At 44.0% G+C, this 14,157-nt stretch overlaps 1 protein-coding gene across 1 annotated transcript in view; it reads left to right on the top strand.

Moving 5' to 3' along the window:
* The first annotated feature begins 3,637 nt into the window (after positions 1 to 3,637).
* The window catches only part of LOC129820739 (AF4/FMR2 family member 3-like), a 45,674-nt gene continuing 35,154 nt past the window's right edge, over positions 3,638 to 14,157 (top strand). The window contains exons 1-2 of the mRNA XM_055877653.1: positions 3,638 to 3,879; positions 7,880 to 7,924. Of these exons, the coding sequence (XP_055733628.1) occupies positions 3,811 to 3,879; positions 7,880 to 7,924 (114 nt within the window). The 5' untranslated portion in view covers positions 3,638 to 3,810. The remainder of the gene's footprint in view (positions 3,880 to 7,879; positions 7,925 to 14,157) is intronic.

The following is a 14,157-nucleotide window of genomic DNA, read 5'->3' as shown; positions in this document are numbered from 1 at the left end:
TGGGAATAACCGGTTATTACAGACATTTCATCCAGGATTATGCAATCATTTCAGGACCCCTGTGTGACCTGACCCGGAAGGCCAAACCTGCCATGGTACAGTGGAACCCTGCCGGCCGAGGAGGCATTTCAGAAACTGAAAACGGCCTTGTATTTGCTGGATTTCTCGAAGCCTCTGATTGTACAGACAGATGCATCCGACGCTGGAATTAGAGCTGTACTCTCGCAGGAATTTAATGGACTGGAACATCTTGCGCTGTAAGTTGGTTCCCGTGAAACTAAGTATGCAACAATGGGAGAAGAGTGTTTGGCAATCAAATGGTCCTTGAAATATTATTTTCTGGGCTGCAAGTTTGTATTGATGACATTTCACGCTCCCCTTACCCTGGATGAAGCAGGATAAGGACACTAACACCAGGATCACCCTGTGGTTCCTCAGCCTGCAGCCTTTCCACTATCGGATCGTCCACCGTTCGTGTTCTAAACATGGTAATGCTGATGCCATGTCTCGTATGCATGCCATGTTTTCTTCGACCTCTCTGACCACAGGGTATGTGCCTGCCAGGTTTCTTTGTTTTTTGGCTGCTAGGACCAAGGACAGCAATGGGAAGTATTCTCCAGGGGCAGGACCACGGACAGCTCAGGGAAAACTTCTAGACTGCAGTTGAACAGCCACACCTGTCTCCAGTTGTAATCAGAGCCAAACTGCAGACAGGTGAAACCCATCTGTTCCTCTACTTAACCGTGCCCTGGGTTTTCTTTCTTTGTCTTTCTTTTATTTTTTATCTTGGGCAGGTGAAGGAGTAGGAGGTTATTGGAGAGACAGAGTGTACGGTGGAGAATGAGGTTTTAAAGAAAATGATGATTTCAACAAGGATCTAACCCAAAGACCTAACCTTGGAATACCTTCCACTGGTGATGAAGTGTTTATTCTGTTTGTTTTGGGTATTGTGAACTCAGAAAAAAAAGACACGTCCCTTTTTCAGGACCCTGTCTTTCAAAGATAATAAGTAAAAATCAAAATAACTTCACAGATCTTCATTGCAAAGGGTTTAAACACTGTTTCCCATGCTTGTTCAATAAACCATAAACAATTAATGAACATGCACCTGTGGAACGGTCGTTAAGACACTAACAGCTTAGACAGTAGGCAATTAAGGTCACAGTTCTGAAAACTTAGGACACTAAAGAGGCCTTTCTACTGACTCTGGAAAAACACCAAAAGAAATATGCCCAGGGTCCCTGCTCATCTGCGTGAACGTACCTTAGGCATGTTGCAAGGAGGCATGAGGACTGCCGATGTGGCCAGGGCAATAGATTGCAATGTCCGTACTGTGAGACGCCTAAGACAGAGCTACAGGGAGACAGGACGGACAGCTGATCGTCCTCGCAGTGACAGACCACATGTAACAACACCTGCACAGGATCGGTACATCTGAATATCACACCAGCGGGACAGGTACAGGATGGCAACAACAACTGTCTGAGTTACACCAGGAACGCACAATCCCTCCATCAGTCCTCAGACTGTTCGCAATAGGCTGAGAGAGGCTGGGCTGAGGGCTTGTAGGCCTGTTGTAAAGGCAGGTCCTTACCAGACATCACCGGCAAGCGAAGAGCCCGGATCTCAATCCCATTGAGCACGTCTGGGACCTGTTGGATTGGAGGGTGAGGGCTAGGGCCATTCCCCCCAGAAATGTCTGGGAACTTGCAGGTGCCTTGGTGGAAGAGTGGGTTAACAATCTAACAGCAAGAACTGGCAAATCTGGTGCAGTCAATGAGGAGGAGATGCACTGCAGTACTTAATGCAGCTGGTGGCCACACCAAATACTGACTGTTACTTTTGATTTTGACCCCCCCCTTCGTTCTGGGACACATTATTCCATTTCTGTTAGTCATATGTCTGTGGAACTTGTTCAGTTTGTCTCAGTTGTTGAATCCTGTTATGTTCATACAAATATTTACATGTTAAGTTTGCTGAAAATAAACGCAGTTGACAGTGAGGACGTTTCTTTTTTTGCTGAGTTTTTATGAAATTTGTTGCCAAAGCCTGCTAGTAGTAAACCAGTTTAACCCTTCACTTGGACTGGGGTTGTGTGTTTGTATGTTTAAACTTTTCTTACAAAGAACCCGGTGCTGAAAACGCTACAATATATATATTTTGTATTCTATCAGAAAAAGGACATGTTTGACTTTCAGAAAAACATATAGGTCAAGCTCAGGCACTTATTTTTGGTTCATAATCCTAACAGGGTAGAAATGTGTAGCCCAAATTAGCCATCACTCTATGAGTAAGCAAAATTGAACTAGCATAATTGTGAACACTTGATTTTAACTCCTCTATCAAACATGAATGTTTTGAAATGTTAATTTTTCTATAATTTAGCCTAACTCGTGGACATTGGAGTGGGAAAGATTTTAATTAACACCCCGGACATGGCCTACATCCACTGAAGAACATAAATTCCTTTTCAAGATCCATATTGTTGTGTTACGGTAAACAATACCTGACCTTATATTTAAAGACTTTACACTCAACACAGGTCGGTAGCTTTCCCCAAACACACACCACGCATTTAGGACAGATTCGTGTGTTTTTCATTCATACAATAAATACATTTGGACACAATTGAGAAAATTGATATTATTTCACCTTTTAATAAAGCTGCTGAGTTAGTCAAGCGCTTTATCTCCCGGATAGCCGCATACTGACTAGTTTAGGCTGCAGAGACAAATATAAGGCCAAAATAATGTTGACGTAATGAACGATTCGCATCTCCTTTTGTGACGTTTTTTTTGCCTGTCAGTTCCGAGTCAACTTTATTCACGTGATTACCACTTAAATAAATGCACGCATCCTTATTATGGCTCCCCTATTATTTGTGTATTCCCTCCACTTCTCCTTGCAGATAAAACTTATGAAAAACGGCCACATTTCCCATGTTTCTCTCTGTCTCAGAGGAGCAATAGGGCGGTCCTGGGGATTTGCGTCACCTTTCTTGTTCAGGGTTGCTTTAAATCTATTTGGTCTCCGCTGTTGTTAATCTCCACTTAAACCCGATCCTCCTTTCACCTCTGTCCACCTCTCCCTCTCTCTCCACCCATCCCTCTCTCTCCACCCATCCCTCTCTCTCTCTTTCTCTGCCAGCGGGATCTGGGGCACGAACATGAGTCATATTTCACTAGAACAACACAAAGTCCACACAACACAGACCCGCCGTGCCGCCTCTCAGTGTTGCAGACACCGACTCCAGCAGAGTGCATTAGCGCTAATGATTACACATGCATTTACTGGCAGGATGCGAAGAGCGCAAAACAACAATTGAACAGAAAGTCAAACCTTCCACTTCAATAGAGATTGTACATTGAGTGCATGGTGAAATTGTGCACTACGCTGTGCTACCATTCAAAAACGCATAAGGAGGAGTGTGCGCGACATTGTTTCCATTTGTGCGTGTGGGTCATTGGTGTGGGTGTGTAGGGGCAGCCTGGTCAGCAGGCTAGTCAGTGTCTGATATAGCAGCGCTCCTCGCCTATGTTTGAACTTCGTGGCTGGACACATTACCGATGTGTCATGCCATGTTTTTTAGCGCGGAGCTCTGTCATGCGAATCCCCTGGTACGCCCACGCACAGCGCACGCACGCTCGTTCACTCCCAAGACGACACCAAATCCGTGACTCTCTCCAGTTGAGCTGGTGACGCTGTTCGCTCTCTGGCGGTAGAACGGGGATGTTTGGCATTTGTACCGATTTGTGCTTGTACGGTGCGTCTTCTGTGAGATGGACGGATGGAGAGGACCAGTGACCAAACATGCCTACAGTCCTCCGCAGCACGGGAAAACTTTCCATCGTCTGTTCACTGATTCGTTGCGCATCTCAGGTGAGAAGAGATACATTACGTTGTTTTGCGTTTCTTTGTTTAACTTGAAGCGTAACTTACTATTTTGTAGTCTAATATAATTTGTTGGAACTTTTATAAAAATGTTTGGACGGCTATTGCATTTCATTTCTCATTTGCAAATTATTATTTAAAAAAACATGTATTTAACCTTTATTTAACTAGGCAACCTTTAATTTGAAAACACAATTAACGATAAAATATGCTTAATGCAACATAGCTAGTGTAGGAGGTATTGCAAATACAAAGCAACAATTAAAATGGGTTGAAATGTTATATTGATTTATACAGTAGACTGCATTGTCACGATAAGATGTAAAATCAGTTTAGGACTCTTGCGGTTAGTGACGGTTAAACCCATTTCCGTCGTTGACAGGCCAAGCGCTACCTTATGTTTTCGGTTTAGATTCAAGCATGCTCTGTTCTAAATATAGAAAGAAACGTTAGAGAATTATAAAGACTTTCAAATCAAGCTGCACTGCAAGTTGATCCTGGTGAATCTGTCACCTCGGCCTATTGGCGCTGTAGGTCACAGGTGGTGGGAGAATAGTTGGCTTGCATGCTGTTTGTTTGCAGGTGTTGTGATGGGTTGTGGTTGGTTTGGGCACTGGAGACCACGGTGTGTGTCTGGAGAGTTGCACCGCCATTACCGTAGGCTGCTGATACTACTGTTAATAGATGTGAGAAATGCATTATGCAAAATGACACTTATAGTCTTCTATGGCTACACTTTCAGCATTGTGTTCGATGACAGGCCTGCACGTACACACACATCACACCTTCATGCCAGTGCTGCCCTGATTACGCAGTCAGACAGTGGAGTCACTCATAGAGAGAGAGAGAGAGAGTACATAGAACACAGTGCCCACAGAATATGAGAGGCTGTAAAAGGGGTTAGAGAGAAAGACAGAGGGAGGCAGTAAAGGGGGTTAGAGAGAAGGACAGAGGGAGGCAGTAAAGGGGGTTAGAGAGAAGGACAGAGGGAGGCAGTAAAGGGGGTTAGAGAGAAGGACAGAGGGAGGCAGTAAAGGGGGTTAGAGAGAAGGACAGAGGGAGGCAGTAAAGGGGGTTAGAGAGAAGGACAGAGGGAGGCAGTAAAGGGGGTTAGAGAGAAGGACAGAGGGAGGCAGTATAGGGGGTTAGAGAGAAGGACAGAGGGAGGCGGTAAAGGGGGTTAGAGAGAAGGACAGAGGGAGGCAGTAAAGGGGGTTAGAGAGAAGGACAGAGGGAGGCATTAAAGGGGGTTAGAGAGAAGGACAGAGGGAGGCATTAAAGGGGGTTAGAGAGAAGGACAGAGGGAGGCAGTATAGGGGGTTAGAGAGAAGGACAGAGGGAGGCAGTAAAGGGGGTTAGAGAGAAGGACAGAGGGAGGCAGTAAAGGGGGCGATCTACCAAATGTCTGTCTCTCTCTCTTTATTTTTCTTTCTTCTCTATTTCTTTCTCTCTCTCTCAATTGAATTTAAGGGCTTTATTGGCATGGGAAACATATGTTTACATTGCCAAAACAAGTGAAGTAGATAATAGACAAAGTTAAATAAATAATAAAAATGAACAGTAAACATTACACTCACAAAAGTTCAAAAAGAATAAAGACATTTGAAATGTCATATTATGTCTATATACGGTGTTGTAGCGCTGTACAAAATGGAAAATACATTAACAATAAATATGGGTTGAATTTACAATGGTGTTTGTTCCTGCCCTTTTCTTGTGGCAACAAGTCACAAATCTTGCTGCTGTGATGGCACATTGTGGTATTTCACCCAGTAGATATGGGAGTTTATCAAAATTGGGCTTGTTTTTGAATTCTTTGTGGATCTGTGTAATCTGTGGGAAATATATGTGTCTCTTGAGAGAGCCAGGTTTGCCTATGGCGGCCTTTCTCAATAGCAAGACTATGCTCACTGAGTCTCTCTCTCTTCTCTCATTCTTTCTTTTTCTCTCTGTCTCTATATGCAGCATCTGGAACAGGAAATGGTGGTGGCAGATGTGTGTGTGTGTGTGTGTGTGTGTGTGTGTGTGTGTGTGTGTGTGTGTGTGTGTGTGTGTGTGTGTGTGTGTGTGTGTGTGTGTGTGTGTGTGTGTGTGTGTGTGTGCGTGCAGATTAGCTTTACCTGGGCCAAACAGATGAGCAAGAGTCATTTTGATGTAGGGTCACATGCTCTGGTTTGGTTTTGCAATCTATATTTGTCAAGGCATTCTCATTGGTTACTGAAAGACCACCACTGTATAGACCAATGATGTATATAAACCCTAGATTGCTATTGCTGTGTATTGGCCACCAGTGAGAGGCTCTGAAGCCACCGGTGCCATATTGGCATTCCCTAGAAGGAGCAGTCGTCCATAGGAATGAATGGAATTCTAGTTCAGTTTGTCAATTCAATGTTTCAAGGACAAAATTAACTTAACATTAGAACTTACAAAAATCAATATTTGTATTTTTATGTTTAGCTCACATAATATAACTTAAAAGTATGCATTAGGTGTCTGTAATACACTATATATACACAAGTATATGGACACCCCTTCAAATTAGTGGATTCGGCTATTTTAGCCACACAGGTGTATAAAACCGAGCACACAGCCATGCACTCTCCATAGACAAACACTGGCAGTAGAATGGCCTTACTGAAGAGCTCAGTGATCTGCAAAGTGGCACCATCATAGGATGCCACCTTTCCAACTAGTCAGTTAATACAATTTGTGCCCTAATTATCTGGAAGATAGATAATGAGTACATAGAACACAGTGCCCACAGAATATGAGAGGCAGTAAAAAGGACTAGAGAGTTAGCACATAGCCTGTCTTCTCTTGAGAGCCAGGTCTGACTGCGGCGGCCTTTCTCAATAGCAAGGCTATGCTCACTGAGTGTCTCTCTCTCTCTCTCTCTCTCCAAACATATGCCCTGCTAGAGCTGCCCCGGTCAACTGTAAGTGATGTTATTGTGAAGTAAAGCAACAATGGCTCAGCCGCGAAGTGGTAGACCACACAGAACGGGACCGCTGAAGCGCATAGGGCTGTCCTCTGTTGCAACACTCACTACCGAGTTCCAAACTGCCTCTGGAAGCAACGTCAGCACAAGAATTGTTCATCTGGAGCTTCATGAAATGGGTTTCCAAGGCCGAGCAGCTGCACACAAGCCTAAAATCAGCATGCGCAATGCCAAGTGTCAGCTGGAGTGGTGTAAAGCTCACCGCCATTGGAATCTGGAGCAGTGGAAACGCGTTCTCTTGAGTAAAGAATCACGCTTCACCATCTGGCAGTCCAACGGACGAATCAGAGTTTGGCGGATGTCAGGAGAACGCTACCTGCCCTTATGCTTACTGCCAACTGTAAAGTTTGGTGGAGGAGGAATAATGGTCTGGGACTGTTTTTCATGGTTCAGTCTAGGCCCCTTAGTTCCAGTGAAGGGAAATATTAATGCTACAGCATACAATTACATTCTAGATGATTCTGTGCTTCCAACAATGTGGCAACAGTTTGGGGAAGGCCCTTTCCTGTTTCAGCATGACAATGCCCCCGTGTACAAAGCGAGGTCCATACAGAAATGTTTTTTTGAGATCGGTGTGGAAGAACTTGACTGGCCTGAGCCCTGACCTCAACCCCATCGAACACCTTTGGGATGAATTGGAACACCGACTGCGAGCCAGGCCTAATCGGAGAACATCAGTGCCCGATCTCACTAACGCTCTTGTGGCTGAATGGACGCAGTGGAGAATATTTGTGACAAAAAACAAATGTAGACATTAGTACATGCATTTCTATAGCTTCCAGAATCTTTTTACGATGGTTTGGGAGAGCCAATATGGAGGCTTCAACACAGCACCCCCTATCAGTCATCTAGTGTATATATTAATTATTGGTATAGACCTCCATAACAACTTCATATTTTTAGTCCTGTAGATGTTATACTGTACCTTACTTAGTGGATGCTTCTATATCTATAGGACTTTTCTCAAAACATTTCTCTGTCCTCACACAGGTCACAGGAAGTGAGCGTAACGGCTGTTCCAAAGATATTCTAGGGGTAAGAGATGGTTTACTTTATACTCTCACCCTACAGTACCACCATAACTACTGCACTGATCTACGCCGCTCTGCACTAGTTGAATCAGATGGGTTAGTGCTGGGCTGGACCAAATGTGTGTGGTAATATACGTTACACTCTCTCCTGTCCTCTTATTGGTGGTTGCCCTGAGGCTTTTAGTAACAGGCCTTTGGGGGAATCTATGTTGTTTTTGTTTGCTAAACTGAACATGTCTGACTGTAGCCTGTCTAACTGTAGCCTGTCTGGCTGTAGCCTGTCTGACTGTAACAGAGCAATGTCCGACTGTAGCCTGTCTGACAGAAACAGGGCAATATCTGACTGTAACCGAGCAATATCTGACTGTAACCGAGCAATGTCTGACTGTAGCCTGTCTGACTGTAGCCTGTCTGACTGTAACAGAGCAATATCTGACTGTAACAGAGCAATGTCTGACTGTAGCCTGTCTGACTGTAACAGAGCAATGTCTGACTGTAGCCTGTCTGACAGTAACAGAGCAATGTCTGACTGTAACCTGTCTGACTGTAACAGAGCAATATCTGACTATATCAGAGCAATGTCTGACTGTAGCCTGTCTGACTATAACAGAATAATGTCCGACTGTAACCTGTCTGACTGTAACAGAGCAATATCTGACTATATCAGAGCGATGTCTGACCGTAGCCTGTCTGACTGTAGCCTGTCTGACTGTAACAGAGCAATGTCTGACTGTAGCCTGTCTGACTGTAACAGAATAATGTCCGACTGTAACCTGTCTGACTGTAACAGAGCAATGTCTGACTGTAGCCTGTCTGACTGTAACAGAGCAATGTCTGACTGTAACAGAGCAATGTCTGACTGTAGCCTGTCTGACTGTAACAGAGCAATGTCTGAATGTAGCCTGTCTGACTGTAACAGAGCAATGTCTGCATGTAGCCTGTCTGACTGTAACAGAGCAATGTCTGAATGTAGCCTGTCTGACTGTAGCCTGCCTTCTGAAAGTAAGTCTCAATGTGCGGTTCCCATTCTACCTGTTCCTAGCCAGAAGACAAACACAGGAAAGAGAGATGAAGGGAGAGAGAGAAATAGGGGGGTAGGAGATCAGAGAGGAAAGAGAGAGACATAGGGGGGTATGAGATCAGAGAGGAAGGAGAGAGAAATAGAGGGGTAGGAGATCAGGGAGAGAGGAGAGAGAAATAGGGGGGTAGGAGATCAGGGAGATAGGAGAGAGAAATAGGGGGGTAGGAGATCAGAGAGAGAGGAGAGAGAAATAGGGGGGTAGGAGATCAGGGAGAGAGGAGAGAGAAATAGGGGGGTAGGAGATCAGGGAGAGAGAAATAGGAAGAGCGAAGGAGGAGCAGACAGAGGGGGAGAGAGGGGAGAGATAGCAACACAGTGACTAGGGTCTGGTTTTAATGATAAACTCTGCTGTCATAGAGGAACTATGTCACTGCCTACGTCACTACTTTATCAGCTTGAATAAAATACTACATAGTAGCTAGCAGGATGGAGAGCACAAAGGTTATTTTTGACGACTGCATTTCGTACGTGGCTGGTTTGCATCAACTACCTTAACTAAAATCACTACAAAGGTTTTGAATTGCCACGTTCTAGCATGTCTGCCCCATGATTTGTTGGGAGAGTCCCCGGACGTAGGCAGTGACATAGTTCCTCTATGCGAAAATAGTTCATCATTGAAACCAGACCCTAGTCACTGTGTTGTTATCTATCTGCTCCCTCTCCTGGGAAGGCTTGTTGTTTTGAGAGGAGGGATGAGGAACGAGGGATGAATCGGTGTCCTTGGTGACTGAGAGGGAGGAGAGGCGAGATAATGAAGTGACAGGAGGAGTAGAGAGAAGGAACGCTTGCCCTCCGGGGTTGTGGGGAAAGTGTTTATGAAGAAGAGGGGAATGAAGTGCTTTACTTTTATTTAGTTTAGCTTTACCATAGTGTGTGTGTATGTGTGTTAGACTGAATGAATGAAAGGGGCCATGCTTCTTGGAGCAGAATGAAGCTCCATCTCTCTGCTGTTCTCACATCTCTCTGCTGTTCTCACATCTCTCTGCTGTTCTCACATCTCTCTGCTGTTCTCACATCTCTCTGCTGTTCTCACACGTCTCTATCTACATGTCCATCTCTCTGCTGTTCTCACATCTCTATCTACATGTCCATCTCTCTGCTGTTCTCACATCTCTATCTACATGTCCATCTCTCTGCTGTTCTCACGTCTCTATCTACATGTTCATCTCTCTGCTGTTCTCACATCTCTATCTACATGTCCATCTCTCTGCTGTTCTCACATCTCTATCTACATGTTCATCTCTCTGCTGTTCTCACACGTCTCTATCTACATGTCCATCTCTCTGCTGTTCTCACATCTCTATCTACATGTTCATCTCTCTGCTGTTCTCACATCTCTATCTACATGTTCATCTCTATGCTGTTCTCTCATCTCTATCTACATGTCCATCTCTCTGATTTTCTCACGTCTCTATCTACATGTCCATCTCTCTGCTGTTCTCACATCTCTATCTACATGTTCATCTCTCTGCTGTTCTCTCATCTCTATCTACATGTCCATCTCTCTGCTGTTCTCACATCTCTATCTACATGTCCATCTCTCTGCTGTTCTCACATCTCTATCTACATGTTCATCTCTCTGCTGTTCTCACATCTCTATCTACATGTCCATCTCTCTGCTGTTCTCACATCTCTATCTACATGTCCATCTCTCTGCTGTTCTCACATCTCTATCTACATGTCCATCTGTCTGATGTTCTCACATCTCTATCTACATGTCCATCTCTCTGCTGTTCTCTCATCTCTATCTACATGTTCATCTCTCTGCTGTTCTCTCATCTCTATCTACATGTTCATCTCTATGCTGTTCTCTCATCTCTATCTACATATCCATCTCTCTGCTGTTCTCTCATCTCTATCTACATGTTCATCTCTCTGCTGTTCTCACACATCTCTATCTACATGTTCATCTCTCTGCTGTTCTCTCACATCTCTATCTACATGTCCATCTCTCTGCTGTTCTCACACGTCTCTATCTACATGTCCATCTCTCTGCTGTTCTCTCACATCTCTATCTACAAGTCCATCTCTCTGCTGTTTTCACATCTCTATCTACATGTTCATCTTTCTGCTGTTCTCACATCTCTATCTACATGTCCATCTCTCTGCTGTTCTCACATCTCTATCTACATGTCCATCTCTCTACTGTTCTCACATCTCTATCTACATGTCCATCTCTCTGCTGTTCTCACATCTCTATCTACATGTCCATCTCTCTGCTGTTCTCTCCCATCTCTATCTACATGTCCATCTCTCTGCTGTTCTCACATCTCTATCTACATGTCCATCTCTGCTGTTCTCACATCTCTATCTACATGTTCATCTCTCTGCTGTTCTCACACGTCTCTATCTACATGTCTGTCTCTCTGCTGTTCTCACATCTTTATCTACATGTCTGTCTCTCTGCTGTTCTCACACGTCTCTATCTACATGTCCATCTCTCTGCTGTTCTCACATCTCTATCTACATGTTCATCTCTCTGCTGTTCTCACACGTCTCTATCTACATGTACATCTCTCTGCTGTTCTCACATCTCTCTGCTGTTCTCACACGTCTCTATCTACATGTCCATCTCTCTGCTGTTCTCTCAATTCTCTATCTACATGTCCATCTCTCTGATGTTCTCACATCTCTATCTACATGTTCATCTTTCTGCTGTTCTCACATCTCTATCTACATGTCCATCTCTCTGCTGTTCTCACATCTCTATCTACATGTTCATCTCTCTGCTGTTCTCTCACATCTCTATCTACATGTCCATCTCTCTGCTGTTCTCTCCCATCTCTATCTACATGTCCATCTCTCTGCTGTTCTCTCCCATCTCTATCTACATGTCCATCTCTCTGCTGTTCTCACATCTCTATCTACATGTCCATTTCTCTGCTGTTCTCACATCTCTATCTACATGTTCATCTCTCTGCTGTTCTCACACGTCTCTATCTACATGTCTGTCTCTCTGCTGTTCTCACATCTCTATCTACATGTCCATCTCTCTGCTGTTCTCTCACATCTCTATCTACATGTCCATCTCTCTGCTGTTCTCACATCTCTATCTACATGTTCATCTCTCTGCTGTTCTCACATCTCTATCTACATGTTCATCTTTCTGCTGTTCTCTCACATCTCTATCTACATGTCCATCTCTCTGCTGTTCTCTCCCATCTCTATCTACATGTCCATCTCTCTGCTGTTCTCACATCTTTATCTACATGTTCATCTCTCTGCTGTTCTCACACGTCTCTATCTACATGTCCATCTCTCTGCTGTTCTCACATCTCTATCTACATGTTCATCTCTCTGCTGTTCTCACACGTCTCTATCTACATGTCCATCTCTCTGCTGTTCTCTCATCTCTACATGTTCACCTCTCTGCTGTTCTCTCATCTCTATCTACATGTTCATCTCTATGCTGTTCTCTCATCTCTATCAACATGTTCATCTCTCTGCTGTTCTCTCACATCTCTATCTACATGTTCATCTCTCTGCTGTTCTCACACGTCTCTATCTACATGTTCATATCTCTGCTGTTCTCTCACATCTCTATCTACATGTTCATCTCTGCTGTTCTCTCACATCTCTATCTACATGTTCATCTCTCTGCTGTTCTCACATCTCTATCTACATGTTCATCTCTCTGCTGTTCTCACACGTCTCTATCTACATGTTCATCTCTCTGCTGTTCTCACACGTCTCTATCTACATGTTCATCTCTCTGCTGTTCTCACATCTCTCTGCTGTTCTCACATCTCTATCTACATGTTCATCTCTCTGCTGTTCTCACACGTCTCTATCTACATGTTCATCTCTCTGCTGTTCTCACACGTCTCTATCTACATGTCCATCTCTCTGCTGTTCTCACACGTCTCTATCTACATGTTCATCTCTCTGCTTTTCTCACATCTCTGTCTACATGTCCATCTCTCTGCTGTTCTCACACATCTCTATCTGCATGTCCATCTCTCTGCTGTTCTCACATCTCTATCTACATGTCCATCTCTCTGCTGTTCTCACACATCTCTATCTACATGTCCATCTCTCTGCTGTTCTCACACATCTCTATCTACATGTTCATTTCTCTGCTGTTCTCACATCTCTATCTACATGTCCATCTCTCTGCTGTTCTCACACGTCTCCATCTACATGTCCATCTCTCTGCTGTTCTCACACGTCTCTATCTTCATGTTCCTCTCTATGCTGTTCTCTCACATCTCTATCTACATGTCCATCTCTCTGCTGTTCTGACACATCTCTATCTACATGTTCATCTCTCTGCTGTTCTCACATCTCTATCTACATGTCCATCTCTCTGCTGTTCTCTCACATCTCTATCTACATGTTCATCTCTCTGCTGTTCTCACATCTCTATCTACATGTTCATCTCTCTGCTGTTCTCACATCTCTATCTACATGTCCATCTCTCTGCTGTTCTCACATCTCTATCTACATGTTCATCTCTCTGCTGTTCTCACATCTCTCTGCTGTTCTCACATCTCTATCTACATGTTCATCTCTCTGCTGTTCTCACACATCTCTATCTACATGTCCATCTCTCTGCTGTTCTCTCATCTCTATGTACATGTCCATCTCTCTGCTGTTCTCTCATCTCTATCTACATGTTCATCTCTCTGCTGTTCTCTCATCTCTATCTACATGTCCATCTCTCTGCTGTTCTCTCATCTCTATCTACATGTTCATCTCTCTGCTGTTCTCATCTCTATCTACATGTTCATCTCTATGCTGTTCTCTCATCTCTATCTACATGTTCATCTCTCTGCTGTTCTCTCACATCTCTATCTACATGTTCATCTCTCTGCTGTTCTCACACGTCTCTATCTACATGTTCATCTCTCTGCTGTTCTCACATCTCTATCTACATGTTCATCTCTCTGCTGTTCTCACATCTCTATCTACATGTTCATCTCTCTGCTGTTCTCACATGTCTATCTACATGTCCATCTCTCTGCTGTTTTCACATCTCTATCTACATGTTCATCTCTCTGCTGTTCTCTCACATCTCTATCTACATGTTCATCTCTGCTGTTCTCACATCTCTATCTACATGTTCATCTCTCTGCTGTTCTCACATCTCTATCTACATGTCCATCTCTCTGCTGTTCTCACACATCTCTATCTACATGTTCATCTCTCTGCTGTTC

Source organism: Salvelinus fontinalis, chromosome 23 (genome assembly GCF_029448725.1).
Source record: "Salvelinus fontinalis isolate EN_2023a chromosome 23, ASM2944872v1, whole genome shotgun sequence".
Lineage (NCBI taxonomy): Eukaryota > Metazoa > Chordata > Actinopteri > Salmoniformes > Salmonidae > Salvelinus > Salvelinus fontinalis.
Note: the sequence above shows the minus strand (reverse complement) of the source record. Positions and strands in the feature narration are given on the sequence as shown.